The 23,608-nt window shown below is 59.5% G+C and overlaps 4 protein-coding genes across 4 annotated transcripts; all 4 read left to right on the top strand.

Annotated features, from left to right (window-relative positions):
• The first annotated feature begins 3,054 nt into the window (after positions 1-3,054).
• LOC142929512 (histone H1-like) lies at positions 3,055-4,223 on the top strand. The gene has a single exon (XM_076070934.1). The coding sequence runs from the start codon at positions 3,432-3,434 to the stop codon at positions 4,086-4,088; it is 657 nt and encodes a 218-aa protein (XP_075927049.1). The 5' UTR covers positions 3,055-3,431; the 3' UTR covers positions 4,089-4,223.
• Positions 4,224-4,471: 248 nt separating this feature from the next.
• LOC142929515 (histone H4) lies at positions 4,472-6,597 on the top strand. Its single transcript, XM_076070937.1, has one exon. It carries the CDS (start codon positions 5,412-5,414, stop codon positions 5,721-5,723), a length of 312 nt encoding a protein of 103 aa, XP_075927052.1. The 5' UTR covers positions 4,472-5,411; the 3' UTR covers positions 5,724-6,597.
• Positions 6,598-6,685: 88 nt separating this feature from the next.
• LOC142929514 (histone H2B type 3-B-like) lies at positions 6,686-7,227 on the top strand. Its single transcript, XM_076070936.1, has one exon. The coding sequence runs from the start codon at positions 6,781-6,783 to the stop codon at positions 7,180-7,182; it is 402 nt and encodes a 133-aa protein (XP_075927051.1). The 5' UTR covers positions 6,686-6,780; the 3' UTR covers positions 7,183-7,227.
• Positions 7,228-8,228: 1,001 nt separating this feature from the next.
• Positions 8,229-8,706, top strand: LOC142929513 (histone H3). Its single transcript, XM_076070935.1, has one exon. It carries the CDS (start codon positions 8,245-8,247, stop codon positions 8,653-8,655), a length of 411 nt encoding a protein of 136 aa, XP_075927050.1. The 5' UTR covers positions 8,229-8,244; the 3' UTR covers positions 8,656-8,706.
• Positions 8,707-23,608: the final 14,902 nt, after the last annotated feature.

Here is a 23,608-nt window from a genome sequence, read left to right on the forward strand (position 1 = left end):
TACGTCTCGAGTGTGCTGTGCCACGAGTGTATCACAGGTACCGACCTCCTGGAAAAGCTGGGGCTCAACGTGCAGCCCCGACAGCGGTGCGCCACCGTGGAAGGCAGCGGGGAACGGATTCCATTCCTGGGACGGGAGCCGAATCGCCCCCGCTTCACACCCGTGGCCGCTACCCTGACGACGGCCGTCACCATCGGGCCGCTCGCCGAGATGCTGGTGCCTGTGGCGACACTGTGATGCCGCCGCCACGGAGCCGATCGGCGGGGGGCCCACCTGCGATCTCGCCGCCCCGAGCGACGAGGCCGACATTGATCCACCCCACCACCTCCCCACCCCCCCCACCGGAACACACACGCACGCACTCCCCCCACCATTAGAGCGCGTGGGGAGACACCCTGGCCGACAGGTTTTCACCCAGAAGCCCTCGTAAAGGGATAATCTTCACGGTTTCCTGCGGCCAGGGAATTGGACGGTCTCCTCCGACGCTAACACACACCGTGGCGCCGTGACTTGAGTAGAAATGACATGTTCACGGCGGGGCTGCCCCGCCACCGCGGTTAGTACGCACCTCACGCACACGGGTCGGCAGGGCAGGTAGGGAGGAGGGCAGAGCCACGAGCGGCGGGAAAGCAGGGTCGCCCTCTGGCTGGATGGCCGCTGAGCAGGTAAATTTAGATGCGGACGTCGCTGAAAGCAACGGCCCGGGGGATGCTGGGATACAGATGGGCCTACCGATTGGCGGGTGATCCCAGCGAGCTGATTGGCCCGCGAGTCGGCACCAGGTAGCCCCTTTGCTGTAGAAAGAATAAAGCGGGTCAGGGCGAAGGAAAAAGGTTCTCTGGCTACTCGAGTCGACCCCAGGTCCGTCAACTCCCGAGTCCAGCCGCGCGAACGTCCGTGGGACGTATCGACGCGCCGCGAGGACCAGACGGCAGTGACGACGAACCGTGAGTAAGAGAGAGAGAGGGAGTTGGGACTTAGCTTAAGAGCAAAACAGGAGAGGGTAAAGGGGAGGACAGGTAGAGTGTAGTGCCGACTATCGAGAGATAGATTGGTCCTGCCCCGCTGATCCCGACTGACTCGGTTAAATAAGGGCTCGCCGGCGCGGTGGAATAAATCGTCGGCGGTTACATAACGGACTGGTGTGGTTTTTGCGGAAGCGTGGGTGCGCTTACTGTCGCGGTGGTCGTTACATAACAGACTGGTGTGGTTTTTGCGCGGGTGTGGAAAGAGAGTGGAAGCGTGGGTGAGCTTGCTGTTTGCGGCGGTCGCCGCGTGTGTGGAGCGGCGCCGCGTGGAGTGTGTGCGCTACCAACCGTCGGCTGGGGACTCCCACGTTGCGACCTTTAACCCCCCGGTTACCCGCGTGTGATTGGTGCGTGGGACTGCGCGGGCGGGGAGCGTCGCGTTTGGGTGCCGGCGAAGCGCTAGCGGGTCCCAGGGAGGTCGAGGGTGATGCCCCACCGGCAGGAGACCCGGACTCGGGGGGGGACGGCACAGGAGGGGGAACAGGAGCGCGACGACCTTTCCCCGCCCGGGGAGGAGTGCGGCGGCGGCAGCTCCCACACTAGTGCAGAGTCTGGGAGCGTCGGGACTTCGCGGACAGGGTCGCAGGCAGGGGAGGTCCCGGGGGCCGGCGACCCTAACAGTTGCTGGGAAGGATCTCCCTCGAGGTCCGTCTCGGAAACCAGGTGTGCACTCAGGAGTTCTACGTCTCGAGTGTGCTGTGCCACGAGTGTATCGCAGGTACCGACCTCCTGGAAAAGCTGGGGCTCAACGTGCAGCCCCGACAGCGGTGCGCCACCGTGGAAGGCAGCGGGGAACGGATTCCATTCCTGGGACGGGAGCCGAATCGCCCCCGCTTCACACCTGTGGCCGCTACCCTGACGACGGCCGTCACCATCGGGCCGCTCGCCGAGATGCTGGTACCTGTGGCGACACCCTCCACCGACCCCGCGCACCGACCATCGGGGTGTGGTGTCTGCGAGTGTGGGAAGAGCGCATGGCGGTGTGAGTCGGCTTGTTGTAAAACGAAGATTTGCGCGCAAATAACTCTATTGAGTCGGCCAGTGTGCGCGCACCCGACCGAAGTTCCTGCGTCATTGTGCCCTGTGTTTGCGCGCGAGTGCGTATTTTCTCACGTGTTTGCGCTCGCCCACGCGTGTTCGCTCGGGAATTAACGCGCAGGCATTATCGCCCGTAGTGTGCCGGGGATTGACGCGCGAGTATTACCTAGTAAATTGAGCGTGGGGGGGGGCGAATGAGGCTGCGTAGTAGCTCCTTACCCACGCCAGCGCCCGCGCCGCAGCTGGTGTATTTTTTGCGCGTGTACGTGGTGAGCGACGGTAGACTCGCACGGGTACGCACGGGATGATTAATATGGCTATTTTTAGCGCGTGCACGAGGTGGCCAATAGGGGCGGGTGGCTGTGCGTACCCGAGTGTGGGCAGCGGCGCGTACGGGCACTCCCGTGCAAGGAGTCTGGGAGTGTGTGTGAATGACCCGAGGTGGCCGAGAGCAAGGCAAGAGTTTCGTCTCACAGGGGGGATGCGGAGGCAGCGAGGTCGAAGCTACGAGCGGCAGCAGCGAGGAGGGAGGAAGAGGAGGAAGGGGGAGAGGAGTCGGGGGGCAGCAGCCCCTACAGAGTCACTTGATTTGAATGTGAGTGGTGATGATTGCGCGCCGTGCCTCGACCTTGTTCAAGGCGCGCAATCATTCTGCAGTGCATAGCGATCATGAGCCACTCACCTCTTGCCACGTAATATGTCGGTTAATATGTCGGTTAATTTTGAGTAATTTGCTTCAGTTTGTGTTCCATCTCAAAATCCATGTATTTATTCCTTTTAAAAGTACGATTAAAACGTTAAATCTAAAAGTTCGGTGACAAGGGACGGTTGACATGACGCGCAGTCCTCACCATAGCGCGAGAGTAGGAATCGCGTGCGCGCGAGCCAACAATTACATTGAAAATGTTTAGCTCGACTTAAATATGAGTAGTCTGTTGAAGCATTTTGTCTCGCAAAAAATTCGAGTGCGTTTTAAATAGTGAAGACAATCATCGTATCTTGCCCTGACCGAACAATTTCTCCCAACTGTTGGTTGTTCACTTGTTTTGAATTAGAATTTAAATCGTGAACATTGTCGTAGATTTCATAAGTTACGTACATTGAAGAAATTATATTCGTGGTAATGTATCAACTAGATGCATTTAAGTATGAACATTACGGGAATCGAGCCCAAAGGCAGGGGTGATGGAGACGGCGAGTATGGTGGCAGCTCATTCACCGGAGCTGAGTGCTGGGTGATCTCAGCGACGTCCGCACAAACTCTACGCCGCTTCTATAATAAACCTCGGGCCTAGAGGATGCTCGTCATGAATTTGTGAGAGCGCTGATTTCACAGAGACCCAGCGATAAAAACGACGTTTTGACATGGCGGAAACTGCTCCTGCTCAACCACCAGCTGCGGCTACTTCAGCGCTTAAAAGCCCCAAAAAGAAGCGCACCGCTCCAAAGGCCAAGAAGGTCGGCCCCAGCGTGTCCGAGCTCATCCTCAAGGCTCTCGCCAGCAGCAAGGAGAGGAACGGCGTGTCTCTTCCTGCGCTCAAAAAGTCGCTCGCTGCCGGAGGATACGACGTGGAGAAGAACAATGCCCGCGTGAAGTTAGCCATCAAGAAGCTTGTGGCCAAAGATGACGTGGCGCAAGTGAAGGGCAGCGGCGCGTCTGGCTCTTTCAAACTCAACAAGAAGGAAAAGGCTGCCGCAAAGGCGAAGCCCAAATCGTCAACGGCAAAGCCCGCGGCTAAAAAGCCCGCTGCAGCCAAGAAGGTGAAGAAGCCCGCGGCAGCCAAGAAGACCGCGCCCAAGAAGTCTCCTAAGAAAGCAAAGAAGTCCGCCGCTGCCAAGAGCCCCAAAAAGGTGAAGTCGGCTGTTAAGCCCAAGAAGGCGGCAAAGAGCCCAGCTAAGCCCAAGGCTGCGAAGCCCAAGGTCGCGAAGCCCAAGACCGTCAAGGCAAAGGCCACCAAACCCAAGGTGGCCAAACCCAAGAAGGCCGTGGCCAAGCCCAAGAAGACCGCGCTAAAGAAGTGAATCCGATCGGACGATGCGCGATTCCCTCCACCCTAACGGCTCTTTTCAGAGCCACCCACTTAGTTCAAAAAGTGAACCAGATGTTGCTGCGCTTCAATTAGTTAATCGTTAAACATCTGACAGTATTACATTGAAGCTTAATGCGTGCCATATTCTGTAAGTCAAACCCATTTACGGCGTGGCGATGGTTGCTCGCCGTGCCTCGGCCCTGATCAAGGAGCTCGATGGTTGGTGCAGTTCAATCGTGAGGATTTATGTAGATTGGAGAAGTTACGTACATTCGCCAAATTATCTTGACATTTTACCTACTTGATGTGTTTTAAGCATTGATGTGATGGGAGTAATCGAGCCCGAAAGCAGGGATCATAAACACAGGCGACGCAGTTTGCAGCTCCCTCACTCGAACTGAGTGCAGAGTAATCTCAGCGACGTCCGCATTCTCGCTGCCGATTCTAATCTAAATCCAGATTCAAAATCGATGCATTCTTGACGAACCTCCAATTTTGATTGTGTTGCACCTCTTCATTCCGTCATCATGTTACTGGTGCCAAATATGGTATTTAGTCTAAAAATGTATTGATTCCAGACAACTTTACTCAATTTGCCTCCTTTCGCTCGTTGCGCCTTTTCACTATTTTTTGTTTTGTAAAAATTCCGGTGCACCATCTACACTTCTCAATTAAAAATAATTTCCATTCGTAATTATCGCATTGTTTTTGCAATGTCTTTCTTATCTTCATCATTATACCTTCTTTGCCAGTTCCAAAATGTTTTTATATATATATTATCATAGTATGTTTTTTGTTTGCATTTTGACTGCAGGTATTGTGGTTAATGCATACATGAATCCTTGTAATAAGGTTTCAGTTTTGTTGCAAGAAAAAAGGGGAAAAAACCCTATCATTAAATGCCTTTCTTACTTTGGGACTACTTGGTGACGTTCACTCAACTATTGTGTTGGAAGCCGATTAGCTGCACATCTTGTTCTACTTGAAAACAAGACCTTAGATCGATTATTCACTCCACGTGCAATCTTGCAACAGATCGCGTCCCTCTCGCGTTCGCTGCGGGTGTGCCGAAATCATTACAGTGCTTCGAAAAGGGTCATTGCCCGAAACGTCTCATACATTTCAAAGAAGTGTTATTGACGACGGTGGAGGGTTTACTTCGTCACAGAGTTAAAGGTCAGAGATCTAAGGCGGAGCCATCGCGGAGGGCAGAGGTGGTCGGTGACGTCACCCAGCTCCGGTTATAAAGGCGGCTGCTGCAGGCTGGGCGCGCCATCTCTCGCGAGCTTTGTCAGTAGTAGCAGAGTTAGTCGCCATGTCTGGACGCGGGAAAGGCGGTAAGGGGCTCGGTAAGGGAGGCGCAAAACGCCATCGTAAGGTGCTGCGCGACAACATCCAGGGAATCACCAAGCCCGCCATCCGCCGCCTCGCTCGCCGCGGCGGTGTGAAGCGCATCTCGGGCCTCATCTACGAAGAGACCCGCGGCGTCCTGAAGGTCTTCCTTGAGAACGTCATCCGCGACGCCGTCACCTACACGGAGCACGCCAAGCGCAAGACCGTCACCGCCATGGACGTGGTCTACGCCCTCAAGCGCCAGGGCCGCACTCTCTACGGCTTCGGAGGCTGAGTGCCCATCTCTCGCGCACTAAACCAACCCAAAGGCTCTTTTCAGAGCCACCCACCTCTTCTAAACTGCTTGCGCGCCAGTGTTACCAAACCTTTCACGAAAGAAACACTTCATTAATGGGTTGTTGCTCGCAAATTCCTCGTGAGCGTGCACCGGGCTCTTCTCGTGGACGCGCGGTGGCTCGAGGTGCCGTCTGCTTGCGCTCTGCTCGGTTACCATGTTTTCTTGTTCATGTTTTTTGCGTGTTGCGGTTGCACCCGATTCAAGAGCCGAATGGCTCACAGGGCTTTACCAAATAAATGAAACTGAGAACAGGTTCACGCAGAGATCGTTTGCTTGTTGAGTTAGCGAATCTTCATCTGCTTCCAAATGAATGAAATAAATCACAATATTCAAGATACGTCACATTTAACAAGGCGCAATTTTTGAACGCGTTAATACAGTACGCATTTCTGGTATATTTGCGTGAATTATTTTCAGCTGCAGCCGATTCCGATATTACGTAGAGCATTTGGCGCCACAATCTTACAGCACACTCGTCCTAATTGACGTAGCGCGCCAGAATGCTAATCTCCACCCGTTAAATACAGCACAACAGCGAAGTTATTTTTCCACACCAAGCACATGTATTTTTTCCAAAATTGCGTTAAAAAAACGCCCGTGCTGTATTAGACGAGTTGTGAAACGAAAAAAGAAGCAAAAAAGCCACGCTAAAAAACAAAAAAAACACTATACTGCATTGGGTTTTCTTGTCATCCTTTTTAAAACAAGCAATGCCATGGCTGCAATTCACTAATATACATGTTTGGACATTACATTGTGTTATATTCACAAGTCTTTTTTGCAGTAAAAAAATTAACGATATTAAAGTGAACATCGCGTTCGCGTTTCTCATTGGAGGCTGATGGAGAGGGATGGTACTGAAAGAGCCACTCCGCAGCGCCGCGCACTACAATCCTCTGATTTGCATCTCGCCTCCTATAAAGGAGATCAACGCGCGTACGACAGGCACACTCGTTCTCGTCCTTTCTGACGTTCCACAGCTGTACTCGGCGACATGCCCGATCCTCCCGCATCAAAGAGCGCTGGGCCGGCGAAAGTTCCTGCCCCCAAGAAGGGCTCCAAGAAAGCCGTGACCAAGGCTACGCGCAAGGATGGCAAGAAGCGACGCCACCGCAGGAAGGAGAGCTACGCAATTTACATTTATAAGGTGATGAAGCAGGTGCACCCCGATACCGGCATCTCGTCCAAGGCCATGAGCATCATGAACTCGTTCGTCAACGACATCTTCGAGCGCATCGCTTCCGAGGCGTCCCGCTTGGCGCACTACAACAAGCGCTCCACCATCACCTCTCGGGAGATCCAGACCGCTGTGCGACTGCTGCTCCCCGGCGAGCTGGCCAAGCACGCCGTGTCGGAGGGCACCAAGGCCGTCACCAAGTACACGAGCTCCAAGTGAAGCCTCGACTCAACCATTAATTACAACGGCTCTTTTCAGAGCCACCCACATCTTCGAACCTGCTTGTGCCAGTGTTAGCAGGAGCGCAAAACGAAACTTCAAACATAGAGCACTTGTCCAGGGTTTTTGACGTTGAGCGCCGATTTCTCGTCAACGTAGACCGGGCTAGAGTCGCAGCCGGGCGGTCGGGACTCGCGGTGACGCGAGGCGCCGTCTGCTGCTGCCGAATGCAGCAGCGGCCCCGCTCTCGGTTCACGCGTACACCGTTCATTGAGTGAAATGGAGAGATCCAGCGCATTTTTACCTGTACCCACGTGAAAAAAAGCAATAACAATATATATGCCATATTCACCATTGACGTCATCTGCAGCCGATCAAGATATAACATTGGATATGTGGCGCCATAACCTTGCACTGCAATATATTTAATTCCTGGTTGTCACGGCAAAGCATAGTGTGAACGCGATATCGGAATAGGCGACAATTTCTCATGGGGCGAATTTATACTTCAGTGATCGTGATTTTTAATTTTTACAAGAAGTGAAATACAACCTAGTTTAAATGTATTTTCGGGCACGAACTAACATTTTGCACGTGTATATAAAAGTAAGCGCCTAGCATGGATGACTCGTGCAGTATAACTGATGATCATCTCAATGCCAAGAGAATAGATATATATATCCCTGTGATCACCTCTTTCCGGCATTTTTGCGTATTATTGTTTACAATAAAGTGCAGTTTCTTCACTTTATTTAGATTGATGCAGAGCACTGTAAAGTTGTTTTCGGAAAGGTTTTTGCTTGAGAAAAGAAAATCCGTTAAAGACATCAACGGCGCTCAAAGGTACTACTGCATTGTGATGCGGCATTCTGAAATGATACAAACTATGCACATTTTGTTGATTAAGAAGAGGAGTTCACGACTCGAGATCAGTGCACGCTGCCAACCAACCAGCACGCGCCTCTTCCCACGTCACGACTCCGCTGACCAGTGAGCGCGCGCTCTGCGCTACATAAGCCGCCTTCTCCCCGCCTGTGAGAATATCTTTGCTCTCACCAAGCCATGGCTCGTACCAAGCAGACGGCTCGTAAGTCCACGGGGGGCAAGGCTCCACGCAAGCAGCTCGCCACAAAGGCAGCCCGAAAGAGCGCTCCGGCCACGGGCGGCGTCAAGAAGCCTCACCGCTACAGGCCCGGCACCGTCGCTTTGCGCGAGATCCGCCGTTACCAGAAGTCCACTGAGTTGCTCATCCGCAAACTGCCCTTCCAGCGCCTCGTCAGGGAGATCGCGCAGGACTTCAAGACCGACCTGCGCTTCCAGAGCTCCGCTGTCATGGCTCTGCAGGAGGCCAGCGAAGCGTACCTTGTTGCGCTCTTCGAGGACACCAACCTGTGCGCCATCCACGCCAAGCGCGTCACCATCATGCCCAAGGACATTCAGCTCGCCCGCCGCATTCGTGGCGAGCGCGCTTGATCGCCCAACTCGGCCCTCAAAGCACAACACAAAGGCTCTTTTCAGAGCCACCACTTTCGCATGAAAAAGCTAACTTGTGTGTCCTTTAAAGTCCGCATGCCTGTTACGGCGACCTTCGTTTGCCAGTCACGGCTATCACGAGTCGCAAGGCTTAAGCGACCAAGTTCATTTTCTATACCCCTCTGCTCATATTTTGCAATTTCACAAGTCCGTGTTGTATTTAAGCGTTGTGGAACCATGTCTACATAGAACAGCAAGCGAACCCACGCTTCCACTCTCTTTCCACACCCTCGCAAAAACAACCACACCAGTCTGTTATGTAACGACCACCGCGACAGCAAGCGCACCCACGCTTCCGCAATAACCACACCAGTCTGTTATGTAACGACCACCGCGACAGGAAGCGCGCCCACGCTTCCGCACAAACCACACCAGTCCGTTATGTAACCGCCGACGATTTATTCCACCGCGTCGGCGAGCCCTTATTTAACCGAGTCAGTCGGGATCAGCGGGGCAGGACCGATCTATCTCTCGATAGTCGGCACTACACTCTACCTGTCCTCCCCTTTACCCTCTCCGGTTTTGCTCTTAAGCTAAGTCCCAACTCCCTCTCTCTCTCTCTTACTCACGGTTCGTCGTCACTGCCGTCTGGTCCTCGCGGCGCGTCGATACGTCCCACGGACGTTCGCGCGGCTGGACTCGGGAGTTGACGGGCCTGGGGTTGACTCGAGTAGCCAGATAACCTTTTTCCTTCGCCCTGACCCGCTTTATTCTTTCTACATCAAAGGGGCTACCTGGTGCCGACTCGCGGGCCAATCAGCTCGCTGGGATCACCCGCCAATCGGTAGGCCCATCTGTATCCCAGCATCCCCCGGGCCGTTGCTTTCAGCGACGTCCGCATCTAAATTTACCTGCTCAGCGACCCTCCAGCCAGAGGGCGACCCTGCTTTCCCGCCGCTCGTGGCTCTGCCCTCCTACCTGCCTGCTGACCCGTGTGTGTTGTGTGTGCTGTCTACCCGCGGTGGCTCGGCAGCCCCGTCGTGACCATGTAATTACAACCAAAGTCACGGCGCCGCGGTGGGTGTTAGCGTCGGGGGAGACCGTCCAATTCCCTGGCTGCAGGAAACCGTGAAGATTATCCCTTTACGAGGGCTTCTGGGTGAAAACCTGTCGGCCAGGGTGTCTCCCCACGCGCTCTAATGGTGGGGGGGAGTGCGTGCGTGTGTGTTCCGGTGGGGGGGGGGGGTGGGGAGGTGGTGGGGTGGAGCAATGTCGGCCTCGCCGCTCGGAGCGGCGAGATCGCAGGTGGGTCACCCGCCGATCGGCTCCGTGGCGGCGGCATCACATAGCCCCCCGAGGTGCCAGTCCCCGTCCCGGGTTGACTGGAGCACCTCGCCTGGGCCGCGCCCACGAGGTAGCGCTGCGGGGTCCGGGGGATCCGCCCGGATCTCGTGGCTGGCCTCGGGGGAGGTGGCTCCGTCCTCGGGGTTTCCTGCAGCGGTCTCCTTCTCCACTCCAGTGGCTCCTCCGATCCCTCGGCACCTGGGGGCTGGGGGACAAACTCCGCGGCAGCGGGGTTTAAGGGGCGGCGTCCCCGCCGTCCTCTGGCGGGGCCGGGACGCCTCGAGGCTGGGGGCACGGCGGGGCCCATGTAGTGCGCGAGGCCACCGAGCACGGGTGGCGCAGGGGCACCGGGATTTCGCGGTACTCGGACAGCGAGGTTCTCCCCCGCCGGGGCTGCCCTCCATGGTTTTAAGCGGCGGACGTTAACCACCGTTTCTCGGCCCCTCTCTCCACCCTGGATTAGTACCGTCCAGGGAGAGATCTGCCGTACCACGGTCCAGGGTCCCCGCCAGTAGGTGGTCAGCTTCCCCACCTGTCCGGCCCCGATGCGAGGGGTGTGTAGCCACACCTTGGTACCTGTCAAGGGTGCTCTGTTCCTGTCGCCGATGCGCGGCCTCCCCTTGCGGGTAGGCCCGGTCCCGGACCCCTCGTAGGGTCTCCATCAGATGTTCCACGGGACGACTCCCTTCCTCCGTTTGGGGTGGAGGAATGCCGAACAGCAAGTCTGCGGGTAGACGAGACTCACGACCAAACATCATTAGGAACGGGGTTTGTCCCGTCGATGTGTGCACCGTGGTGGCGTAGGCGAACAGGGCGTAGGGGAGGTGTTCGTCCCAATCCCGTTGGTTTGCGGCCGCCATACGCTTGAGCTTTCCGGCCAGAGTCTGATTCATACGTTCAACCATACCGTTCGCCTGGGGGTGGTACGCCGTGGTTCGGTCTTTCTGGATCCCGAACTCCCGGCACAGCGCCGGAAATAACTCGGCCTCGAACTCGCTACCCTGGTCGGTAAGGACTCGCTCCGGGATCCCGTGCTTAAGTACATAGTGCTCCACGAACGCCCGGGCTACTACCAAGGCCGTTTTATCGGGGATGGCCACCGCCACGGGGTAGCGGGTGAAGTATTCCACCGCTACGAGGATATAGCGGTTGCCCCGGTGGGATCGTGGGAATGGCCCCTGGAGATCGATGCCGACCAGCTGGTTAGTCCGACTGACGCAGAACGGCCTTAGGGGTACTTGGTATCGTGCCGGTTTCGGCCCGCACTGCTGACAAGCGCGGCAGCCCTGTACCCAGGCGGCCACATCTTGCGTCAATTTGGGCCAGAGATACTGGCGACGCAGAGTCTCCCGAGTGCGCCGTTCCCCGTCATGGCCCCCGAGCGGGTGGTCGTGTACCAGCCGTAGCAGCTGGGGTCGCACCTGGGCGGGAACACAGATGCACCCCGGCTGGCCGGCCTCGGTTAACTCCCGTACCACCCCGTTCTGCACACACAACCGGGCATACAAACCGCTCCAGGGCCCTGGTAGGGTGCTTTTCCCCTCCCGCAGGGCCGCTTCCACCGCCGCCAGATCCAGATCCCGCTGCTGGGTCTGCCTCAGCTGCTCGTCGCTCAGGCCCGGGAAGGCGCAGCCGACGTCCTCCTGGATCCGTCCGATCGGGGCGGGGTGGTCCACGGGGTCCCGAGTCGTGGGCCCTGCGCTCGCCGGGCGGCCGACTGGGTCCGCGCCTCCACCTGTGGGGGTCTCTGTGGCGCATACCGCACTCTCTCTCGCCGGGGGGGGGTTAGGTTCAGCGGGTTCCCGGGGGTCCGTTGCCTGTCGGCAACGTCCCCCCGTGAAGCACGGGCAGGCCTCCTCCGCCCTCGTCTCGGCACACACCGCGGGTCGCCGTGATAATGCGTCCGCGTTTGCATGCGTCCGCCCCGCCCGGTATTCGATCTGCAGGTTGTACTCCTGCAGCTGCGCCAGCCATCGGGCCATCTGTCCCCGCGGTTCCTTGAAGGTGAGGAGGAACTGCAGAGCATAATGGTCCGTGCGCACTCGACATTTCCTGCCGTATAAATACGGCCGAAACTGTTTACACGCGACGATCACAGCGTACAATTCCTGACGGGTCACACAGTAGTTCAGCTCGGCCCCGCTCAGGGTCCGGCTGGCGTACGCAATCACCCGTTCCACCCCTTCTTGCACCTGCGACAACACCGCACCCAGCCCGCTGCTGCAGGCGTCGGTGTCCAAAATAAAGTCGGTGGTAAAATCGGGGAAAGCCAGTGTGGGGGTGTGTGTGAGGTGGTCTTTGAGGGTGGTGAAGGCCGTCTGGCAGGCCTCCGTCCACTGATAGGGGTTCTTGGGGGAAGTGAGTTGGGTGAGGGGGCGTGCAATCTCGCTGAATCCCTTTACAAATCGACGGTAATAGGTGGCGAGCCACAAGAATGACCTTATCTCCGACAGGTTTCTTGGCTGTGGCCAATCCACTACGGCGCGTACCTTGTCCGGATCGGTGCGCACCCCCGCCTCGCTGACGCGATGTCCGAGGTACCCCACCTCGCGCTGTGCGATGTAACACTTACGCGGCTTGAGCTTGAGATGAGCCGCTCGCAGTCGCTGGAACACCTCCCGTAACCTGGACCAGTGCTCAGACAGAGATCTACTGAACACGATCACATCATCCAGGTAAATCAGGCATTGCTCCCACTGCAAGCCCCGCATCACCAACTCCATCAGCCGCTGGAACGTCGCGGGCGCGTTGGTGAGCCCGAACGGGAGTACTCGAAACTCGAATAGCCCCATCGGGGTGGTGAATGCGGTTTTTGGCCGATCCTCCTCCGTCATCTCCACCTGCCAGTACCCGGACGCGAGATCGAGGGTGGAAAAATACCGCGCTCCGGCGAGGCTGTCAAAGGTGTCGTCGATGCGCGGTATGGGGAAGGCGTCGCCGAGGGTGACTGCGTTTAGTTTGCGGTAATCGACGCAAAACCGGGTTGACCCGTCCTTTTTTGTTACTAGCACCACCGGGGCAGACCAGGGGCTCGCCGAGGCCTGAATTATGTTATCGCGGAGCATGTCCCTGACCGCCTCTTTGATCTGGGCGCGTTCGGGTGCGCCCACGCGGTACGCGGGGAGTTTTATGGGTCGGGCGGCCCCGGTGTCGATTTGGTGCTTAACGAGATCTGTGCGACCCACGTCTGAATCGTGTTCGCTGAACACGTCGGCGTACTCCCGCAGTAACCCGCGTAGTTGATCGGCCTCTCCCTTGGGTAAATCTGCCCAAGGTACGTGTACCGCGTCAAGAAGGGGGACGACCTCGGCGTGGGGAGTCGGGCCGACTCGCCAGGCCAGGTCTTGTTGGTCCTCGGGGCGACCGGGGTCCTCCGCCCAGAGTGCGAATACCGAGTCGCTGGAGTGGCGCGCGTGTAGGGGGTGCACGGTGGCTACTGTGGTGCGCCGTCGTAGTATTGCTGGGGTGCCGTGGGGGTTAAACACACGCATGAACAATCGGCCCCCATCGGCGTTTACCAACGTGGCTGACCCCACAACCCCGTATCGTTTTGCCAACTCCGGGTGAGGAGTTAGCATTACCTCCCCCGATGGTCGGTGCGCGGGGTCGGTGGAGGGTGTCGCCACAGGTACCAGCATCTCGGCGAGCGGCCCGATGGTGACGGCCGTCGTCAGGGTAGCGGCCACAGGTGTGAAGCGGGGGCGATTCGGCTCCCGTCCCAGGAATGGAATCCGTTCCCCGCTGCCTTCCACGGTGGCGCACCGCTGTCGGGGCTGCACGTTGAGCCCCAGCTTTTCCAGGAGGTCGGTACCTGCGATACACTCGTGGCACAGCACACTCGAGACGTAGAACTCCTGAGTGCACACCTGGTTTCCGAGACGGACCTCGAGGGAGATCCTTCCCAGCAACCCCATTCCGGCTCCGCTCGCTGTGTGCAGCGCGCAATCCGGGGCCGGCAGGCGGCTCACGTCAACCCCGAGCACGCTGCAGTGCGCGGCGCTCACGAGTGAGGCTACGGCCCCCGTGTCCAGTAGGATCCGGGTGCGCTGTCCGTTCACCTGTCCTTCCACCAGTTACGTGGCCCCTGTGATTCCTGCCACCAGCTCCCGTAGCCAGTCGCCCGTCCTCACCGCGTCCTTGGGTGTTGTGGCCGTGACCTGTGTGGGTGTCACTTGCTTACCATTATTATTATCGTCGTTTTGTTTCGGGACCTCGGTGATTGCACCCCTAGGTGGTCCACTCTCTAGGGGGCGTTGGCGTTTAACCCTTCGGTATATCTAGCGCGGGCGATCTGTGGGCAGTCTCTCATGAGATGCCCCTGACGGCCGCACATATAACACGCCCGGGGGGGGGTGGCGGCTCCATAGTGGGCACCCTGCCCGCTCCCTCTCCCCCCCGTGCGCCGCTGCCCAGACTCTGCTTCTAGTCGGGCTACCCTCCCAGCTAGTCCTCCCAACTCGGTCTGAATCGTCTCTACCGTAGTCTGCAGCGTAGTCATATGTGCCCGTACTTGGGTTACGTTGTTGTCGATCCCCCCGATGCCCGCCTGTATCCCCGCTACCCATCCCGGGGTGGTCTCGCGGGATACCGGAGGCCCCCTTTCCCGACCCCCTACCATCCTGGTGAGCTCCTGTTCCTCCTCTTCCTCCTCGGTGGACAGACTTGCGATGGTGCGCTCCCGTCCCAGTCCTCGGAGCTGTGCGCGTTCGCTAGAAATTCTTTCACATTTGCGCGCGCACTCGACAAGGGCATCAAAGGAGAGACGCGTACAGTTCACGTCTGGCTGCCACCACGCCGTGCGCATTAAGTATCGCTGGATTTTCTCTGTGGCCAGCTCCTCAATCGCTTCCGTGGTGTGCCTCGGGCGTGCGATCTTTGTTAGCTCACGCACATCCTCGGCATAATCGCGCAGGTCCTCGCCGGGTTGGCGACGGCGTGCCTCTAAGGCCGCTTTTGCCTCCTCCTCATCGCGCGTACCGAAGCGCAGATCAAGTCGGCGCATCAGCTCCTCTAGCTGTGTCTGCGCGCTTGCGGGTAGGGCTTCCACAAAATCGGCTGCCCGCCCATCCAGATTCATATTAAGTTGACGTAGCGTCTGCGCGTCCGTCCACCCATTAATTTCCTTAGCCCCTAGGACGTTGCGGGCAAATGCTCTCCATGAAGGTGTACCCCGGCCAGTGAATATATGCCTTATTTTCGCGTGGGGTAACGCGGGGGTTCGTACCGCTTCTGACACCATATTGTTAGGGTCGCCGGCCCCCGGGATCTCCCCTGCCTGCGACCCTGTCCGCGAAGTCCCGACGCTCCCAGACTCTCCACTAGTGTGGGAGCTGCCGCCGCCGCACTCCTCCCCTGGCGGGGAAAGGTCGTCGCGCTCCTGTTCCCCCCCCTGTGCCGTCCCTCCCCGAGTCCGGGTCTCCTGCCGGTGGGGCATCACACTCGACCTCCCTGGGACCCGCTAGCGCTTCGGCGGCACCCAAACGCGACGCTCCCCGCCCGCGCAGTCCCACGCACCAATCACACGCGGGTAACAGGGGGTCAAAGGTCGGAGGGTAAGCGACGTCGTTCGTGCTCACTCCGACGCTTGGGGGGATTGGTTTAAACGGGTTTAAAGGGCTATGCGATGGGCATGCGTGCGAGACGGGTATCCGCTCGCAACGCAGGAGTCCGCAGCCGACGGTTCGTAGCGCACACAATCCACGCGGCGCCGCTCCACACACGCGGCGACCACCGAGAACAGCAAGTGAACCCACGCTTCCACTCTCTTTCCACACCCTCGCAAAAACCACCACACCAGTCTGTTATGTAACGACCACCGCGACAGCAAGCGCACCCACGCTTCCGCAATAACCACACCAGTCTGTTATGTAACGACCACCGCGACAGCAAGCGCACCCACGCTTCCGCACAAACCACACCAGTCCGTTATGTAACCGCCGACGATTTATTCCACCGCGTCGGCGAGCCCTTATTTAACCGAGTCAGTCTGGATCAACGGGGCAGGACCGATCTATCTCTCGATAGTCGGCACTACACTCTACCTGTCCTTCTCCCCTTTACCCTCTCCGGTTTTGCTCTTAAGCTAAGTCCCAACTCCCTCTCTCTCTCTCTTACTCACGGTTCGTCGTCACTGCCGTCTGGTCCTCGCGGCGCGTCGATACGTCCCACGGACGTTCGCGCGGCTGGACTCGGGAGTTGACGGGCCTGGGGTTGACTCGAGTAGCCAGAGAACCTTTTTCCTTCGCCCTGACCCGCTTTATTCTTTCTACATCAAAGGGGCTACCTGGTGCCGACTCACGGGCCAATCAGCTCGCTGGGATCACCCGCCAATCGGTAGGCCCATCTGTATCCCAGCATCCCCCGGGCCGTTGCTTTCAGCGACGTCCGCATCTAAATTTACCTGCTCAGCGACCCTCCAGCCAGAGGGCGACCCTGCTTTCCCGCCGCTCGTGGCTCTGCCCTCCTACCTGCCTGCTGACCCGTGTGTGTTGTGTGTGCTGTCTACCCGCGGTGGCTCGGCAGCCCCGTCGTGACCATGTAATTACAACCAAAGTCACGGCGCCGCGGTGGGTGTTAGCGTCGGGGGAGACCGTCCAATTCCCTGGCTGCAGGAAACCGTGAAGATTATCCCTTTACGAGGGCTTCTGGGTGAAAACCTGTCGGCCAGGGTGTCTCCCCACGCGCTCTAATGGTGGGGGGAGTGCGTGCGTGTGTGTTCCGGTGGGGGGGGGGGTGGGGAGGTGGTGGGGTGGAGCAATGTCGGCCTCGCCGCTCGGAGCGGCGAGATCGCAGGTGGGTCACCCGCCGATCGGCTCCGTGGCGGCGGCATCACAGAGGTCCCGGGGGCCGGCGACCCTAACATTTTGGTGTCAGAAGCGGTACGAACCCCCGCGTTACCCCACGCGAAAATAAGGCATATATTCACTGGCCGGGGTACACCTTCGTGGAGAGCATTTGCCCGCAACGTCCTAGGGGCTAAGGAAATTAATGGGTGGACGGACGCGCAGACGCTACGTCAACTTAATATGAATCTGGATGGGCGGGCAGCCGATTTTGTGGAAGCCATACCCGCAAGCGCGCAGATGTTAGGGTCGCCGGCCCCCGGGATCTCCCCTGCCTGCGACCCTGTCCGCGAAATACCGACGCTCCCAGACTCTCCACTAGTGTGGGAGCTGCCGCCGCCGCACTCCTCCCCTGGCGGGGAAAGGTCGTCGCGCTTCTGTTCCCCCCCCTGTGCCGTCCCCCCCCGAGTCCGGGTCTCCTGCCGGTGGGGCATCACACTCGACCTCCCTGGGACCCGCTAGCGCTTCGCCGGCACCCAAACGCGACGCTCCCCGCCCGCGAAGTCCCACGCACCAATCACACGCGGGTAACAGGGGGTCAAAGGTCGGAGGGTAAGCGACGTCGTTCGTGCTCACTCCGACGCTTGGGGGGATTGGTTTAAACGGGTTTAAAGGGCTATGCGATGGGCATGCGTGCGGGACGGGTATCCGCTCGCAACGCAGGAGTCCGCAGCCGACGGTTCGTAGCGCACACAATCCACGCGGCGCCGCTCCACACACGCGGCGACCACCGAGAACAGCAAGCGAACCCACGCTTCCACTCTCTTTCCACACCCTCGCAAAAACCACCACACCAGTCTGTTATGTAACGACCACCGCGACAGCAAGCGCACCCACGCTTCCGCAATAACCACACCAGTCTGTTATGTAACGACCACCGCGACAGCAAGCGCACCCACGCTTCCGCAAAAACCACACCAGTCCGTTATGTAACCGCCGACGATTTATTCCACCGCGTCGGCGAGCCCTTATTTAACCGAGTCAGTCGGGATCAGCGGGGCAGGACCGATCTATCTCTCGATAGTCGGCACTACACTCTACATGTCCTTCTCCCCTTTACCCTCTCCGGTTTTGCTCTTAAGCTAAGTCCCAACTCCCTCTCTCTCTCTCTTACTCACGGTTCGTCGTCACTGCCGTCTGGTCCTCGCGGCGCGTCGATACGTCCCACGGACGTTCGCGCGGCTGGACTCGGGAGTTGACGGGCCTGGGGTTGACTCGAGTAGCTAGAGAACCTTTTTCCTTCGCCCTGACCCGCTTTATTCTTTCTACATCAAAGGGGCTACCTGGTGCCGACTCGCGGGCCAATCAGCTCGCTGGGATCACCCGCCAATCGGTAGGCCCATCTGTATCCCAGCATCCCCCGGGCCGTTGCTTTCAGCGACGTCCGCATCTAAATTTACCTGCTCAGCGACCCTCCAGCCAGAGGGCGACCCTGCTTTCCCGCCGCTCGTGGCTCTGCCCTCCTACCTGCCTGCTGACCCGTGTGTGTTGTGTGTGCTGTCTACCCGCGGTGGCTCGGCAGCCCCGTCGTGACCATGTAATTACAACCAAAGTCACGGCGCCGCGGTGGGTGTTAGCGTCGGGGGAGACCGTCCAATTCCCTGGCTGCAGGAAACCGTGAAGATTATCCCTTTTACGAGGGCTTCTGGGTGAAAACCTGTCGGCCAGGGTGTCTCCCCACGCGCTCTAATGGTGGGGGGGAGTGCGTGCGTGTGTGTTCCGGTGGGGGGGGGGGGTGGGGAGGTGGTGGGGTGGAGCAATGTCGGCCTCGCCGCTCGGAGCGGCGAGATCGCAGGTGGGCCACCCGCCGATCGGCTCCGTGGCGGCGGCATCACATAGCCCCCCGAGGTGCCAGTCCCCGTCCCGGGTTGACTGGAGCACCTCGCCTGGGCCGCGCCCACGAGGTAGCGCTGCGGGGTCCGGGGGATCCGCCCGGATCTCGTGGCTGGCCTCGGGGGAGGTGGCTCCGTCCTCGGGGTTTCCTGCAGCGGTCTCCTTCTCCACTCCAGTGGCTCCTCCGATCCCTCGGCACCTGGGGGCTGGGGGACAAACTCCGCGGCAGCGGGGTTTAAGGGGCGGCGTCCCCGCCGTCCTCTGGCGGGGCCGGGACGCCTCGGGGCTGGGGGCACGGCGGGGCCCATGTAGTGCGCGAGGCCCCCGAGCACGGGTGGCGCAGGGGCACCGGGATTTCGCGGTACTCGGGCAGCGAGGTTCTCCCCCGCCGGGGCTGCCCTCCATGGTTTTAAGCGGCGGACGTTAACCACCGTTTCTCGGCCCCTCTCTCCACCCTGGATTAGTACCGTCCAGGGAGAGATCTGCCGTACCACGGTCCAGGGTCCCCGCCAGTAGGTGGTCAGCTTCCCCACCTGTCCGGCCCCGACGCGAGGGGTGTGTAGCCACACCTTGGTACCTGTCAAGAAAAGGGGGGGCTCCACGCGGGGTCGGGTGCTCTGTTCCTGTCGCCGATGCGCGGCCTCCCCTTGCGGGTAGGCCCGGTCCCGGACCCCTCGTAGGGTCTCCATCAGATGTTCCACGGGGCAACTCCCTTCCTCCGTTTGGGGTGGAGGAATGCCGAACAGCAAGTCTGCGGGTAGACGAGACTCACGACCAAACATCATTAGGAACGGGGTTTGTCCCGTCGATGTGTGCACCGTGGTGGCATAGGCGAACAGGGCGTAGGGGAGGTGTTCGTCCCAATCCCGTTGGTTTGCGGCCGCCATACGCTTGAGCTTTCCGGCCAGAGTCTGATTCATACGTTCAACCATACCGTTCACCTGGGGGTGGTACGCCGTGGTTCGGTCTTTCTGGATCCCGAACTCCCGGCACAGCGCCTGAAACAACTCGGCCTCGAACTCGCTACCCTGGTCGGTAAGGACTCGCTCCGGGATCCCGTGCTTAAGTACATAGTGCTCCACGAACGCCCGGGCTACTACCAGGGCCGTTTTATCGGGGATGGCCACCGCCACGGGGTAGCGGGTGAAGTATTCCACCGCTACGAGGATATAGCGGTTGCCCCGGTGGGATCGTGGGAATGGCCCCTGGAGATCGATGCCGACCAGCTGGTTAGTCCGACTGACGCGGAACGGCCTTAGGGGTACTTGGTATCGTGCCGGTTTCGGCCCGCACTGCTGACAAGCGCGGCAGCCCTGTACCCAGGCGGCCACATCTTGCGTCAATTTGGGCCAGAGATACTGGCGACGCAGAGTCTCCCGAGTGCGCCGTTCCCCGTCATGGCCCCCGAGCGGGTGGTCGTGTACCAGCCGTAGCAGCTGGGGTCGCACCTGGGCGGGAACACAGATGCACCCCGGCTGGCCGGCCTCGGTTAACTCCCGTACCACCCCGTTCTGCACACACAACCGGGCATACAAACCGCTCCAGGGCCCTGGTAGGGTGCTTTTCCCCTCCCGCAGGGCCGCTTCCACCGCCGCCAGATCCGGATCCCGCTGCTGGGTCTGCCTCAGCTGCTCGTCGCTCAGGCCCGGGAAGGCGCAGCCGACGTCCTCCTGGATCCGTCCGATCGGGGCGGGGTGGTCCACGGGGTCCCGAGTCGTGGGCCCTGCGCTCGCCGGGCGGCCGACTGGGTCCGCGCCTCCACCTGTGGGGGTCTCTGTGGCGCATACCGCACTCTCTCTCGCCGGGGGGGGGTTAGGTTCAGCGGGTTCCCGGGGGTCCGTTGCCTGTCGGCAACGTCCCCCCGTGAAGCACGGGCAGGCCTCCTCCGCCCTCGTCTCGGCACACACCGCGGGTCGCCGTGATAATGCGTCCGCGTTTGCATGCGTCCGCCCCGCCCGGTATTCGATCTGCAGGTTGTACTCCTGCAGCTGCGCCAGCCATCGGGCCATCTGCCCCCGCGGTTCCTTGAAGGTGAGGAGGAACTGCAGAGCATAATGGTCCGTGCGCACTCGACATTTCCTGCCGTATAAATACGGCCGAAACTGTTTACACGCGAAGATCACAGCGTACAATTCCTGACGGGTCACACAGTAGTTCAGCTCGGCCCCGCTCAGGGTCCGGCTGGCGTACGCAATCACCCGTTCCACCCCTTCCTGCACCTGCGACAACACCGCACCCAGCCCGCTGCTGCAGGTGTCGGTGTCCAAAATAAAGTCTGTGGTAAAATCGGGGAAAGCCAGTGTGGGGGTGTGTGTCAGGTGGTCTTTGAGGGTGGTGAAGGCCGTCTGGCAGGCCTCCGTCCACTGATAGGGGTTCTTGGGGGAAGTGAGTTGGGTGAGGGGGCGTGCAATCTCGCTGAATCCCTTTACAAATCGACGGTAATAGGTGGCGAGCCCCAAGAATGACCTTATCTCCGACAGGTTTCTTGGCTGTGGCCAATCCACTACGGCGCGTACCTTGTCCGGATCGGTGCGCACCCCCGCCTCGCTGACGCGATGTCCGAGGTACCCCACCTCGCGCTGTGCGATGTAACACTTACGCGGCTTGAGCTTGAGATGAGCCGCTCGCAGTCGCTGGAACACCTGCCGTAACCTGGACCAGTGCTCAGACAGAGATCTACTGAACACGATCACATCATCCAGGTAAATCAGGCATTGCTCCCACTGCAAGCCCCGCATCACCAACTCCATCAGCCGCTGGAACGTCGCGGGCGCGTTGGTGAGCCCGAACGGGAGTACTCGAAACTCGAATAGCCCCATCGGGGTGGTGAATGCGGTTTTTGGCCGATCCTCCTCCGTCATCTCCACCTGCCAGTACCCGGACGCGAGATCGAGGGTGGAAAAATACCGCGCTCCGGCGAAGCTGTCAAAGGTGTCGTCGATGCGCGGTATGGGGAAGGCGTCGCCGAGGGTGACTGCGTTTATTTTGCGGTAATCGACGCAAAACCGGTTTGACCCGTCCTTTTTTGTTACTAGCACCACCGGGGCAGACCAGGGGCTCGCCGAGGGCTGAATTATGTTATCGCGGAGCATGTCCCTGACCGCCTCTTTGATCTGGGCGCGTTCGGGTGCGCCCACGCGGTACGCGGGGAGTTTTATGGGTCGGGCGGCCCCGGTGTCGATTTGGTGCTTAACGAGATCTGTGCGACCCACGTCTGAATCGTGTTCGCTGAACACGTCGGCGTACTCCCGCAGTAACCCGCGTAGCTGATCGGCCTCTCCCTTGGGTAAATCTGCCCAAGGTACGTGTACCGCGTCAAGAAGGGGGACGACCTCGGCGTGGGGAGTCGGGCCGACTCGCCAGGCCAGGTCTTGTTGGTCCTCGGGGCGACCGGGGTCCTCTGCCCAGAGTGCGAATACCGAGTCGCTGGAGTGGCGCGCGTGTAGGGGGTGCACGGTGGCTACTGTGGTGCGCCGTCGTAGTATTGCTAGGGTGCCGTGGGGGTTAAACACACGCATGAACAATCGGCCTCCATCGGCGTTTACCAACGTGGCTGACCCCACAACCCCGTATCGTTTTGCCAACTCCGGGTGAGGAGTTAGCATTAACTCCCCCGATGGTCGGTGCGCGGGGTCGGTGGAGGGTGTCGCCACAGGTACCAGCATCTCGGCGAGCGGCCCGATGGTGACGGCCGTCGTCAGGGTAGCGGCCACAGGTGTGAAGCGGGGGCGATTCGGCTCCCGTCCCAGGAATGGAATCCGTTCCCCGCTGCCTTCCACGGTGGCGCACCGCTGTCGGGGCTGCACGTTGAGCCCCAGCTTTTCCAGGAGGTCGGTACCTGCGATACACTCATGGTACAGCACACTCGAGACGTAGAACTCCTGAGTGCACACCTGGTTTCCGAGACGGACCTCGAGGGAGATCCTTCCCAGCAACCCCATCCCGGCTCCGCTCGCTGTGTGCAGCGCGCAATCCGGGGCCGGCAGGCGGCTCACGTCAACCCCGAGCACGCTGCAGTGCGCGGCGCTCACGAGTGAGGCCACGGCCCCCGTGTCCAGTAGGATCCGGGTGCGCTGCCCGTTCACCTGTCCTTCCACCAGTGACGTGGCCCCCGTGATTCCTGCCACCAGCTCCCGTAGCCAGTCGCCCGTCCCCACCGCGTCCTTGGGTGTTGTGGCCGTGACCTGTGTGGGTGTCACTTGCTTACCATTATTATTATCGTCGTTTTGTTTCGGGACCTCGGTGATTGCACCCCTAGGTGGTCCACTCTCTAGGGGGCGTTGGCGTTTAACCCTTCGGTATATCTAGCGCGGGCGATCTGTGGGCAGTCTCTCATGAGATGCCCCTGACGGCAGCACATATAACACGCCCGGGGGGGGGTGGCGGCTCCATAGTGGGCACCCTGCCCGCTCCCTCTCCCCCCCGTGCGCCGCTGCCCAGACTCTGCTTCTAGTCGGGCTACCCTCCCAGCTAGCCCTCCCAACTCGGTCTGAATCGTCTCTACCGTAGTCTGCAGCGTAGTCACATGTGCCCGTACTTGGGTTACGTTGTTGTCCACTTGGGTTACTTTGTTGTCGATCCCCCCGATGCCCGCCTGTATCCCCGCTACCCATCCCGGGGTGGTCTCGCGGGATACCGGAGGCCCCCTTTCCCGACCCCCTACAATCCTGGTGAGCTCCTGTTCCTCCTCTTCCTCCTCGGTGGACAGACTTGCGATGGTGCGCTCCCGTCCCAGTCCTCGGAGCTGTGCGCGTTCGCTAGAAATTATTTCACATTTGCGCGCGCGCTCGACAAGGGCATCAAAGGAGAGGCGCGTACAGTTCACGTCTGGCTGCCACCACGCCGTGCGCATTAAGTATCGCTGTATTTTCTCTGTGGCCAGCTCCTCAATCGCTTCCGTGGTGTGCCTCGGGCGTGCGATCTTTGTTAGCTCA

The sequence above is a fragment of the Petromyzon marinus genome, chromosome 31, assembly GCF_048934315.1.
Source record: "Petromyzon marinus isolate PM22_M1 ecotype Great Lakes invasive population chromosome 31, UKy_Petmar_22M1.pri1.0, whole genome shotgun sequence".
NCBI classification, from domain to species: domain Eukaryota; kingdom Metazoa; phylum Chordata; class Hyperoartia; order Petromyzontiformes; family Petromyzontidae; genus Petromyzon; species Petromyzon marinus.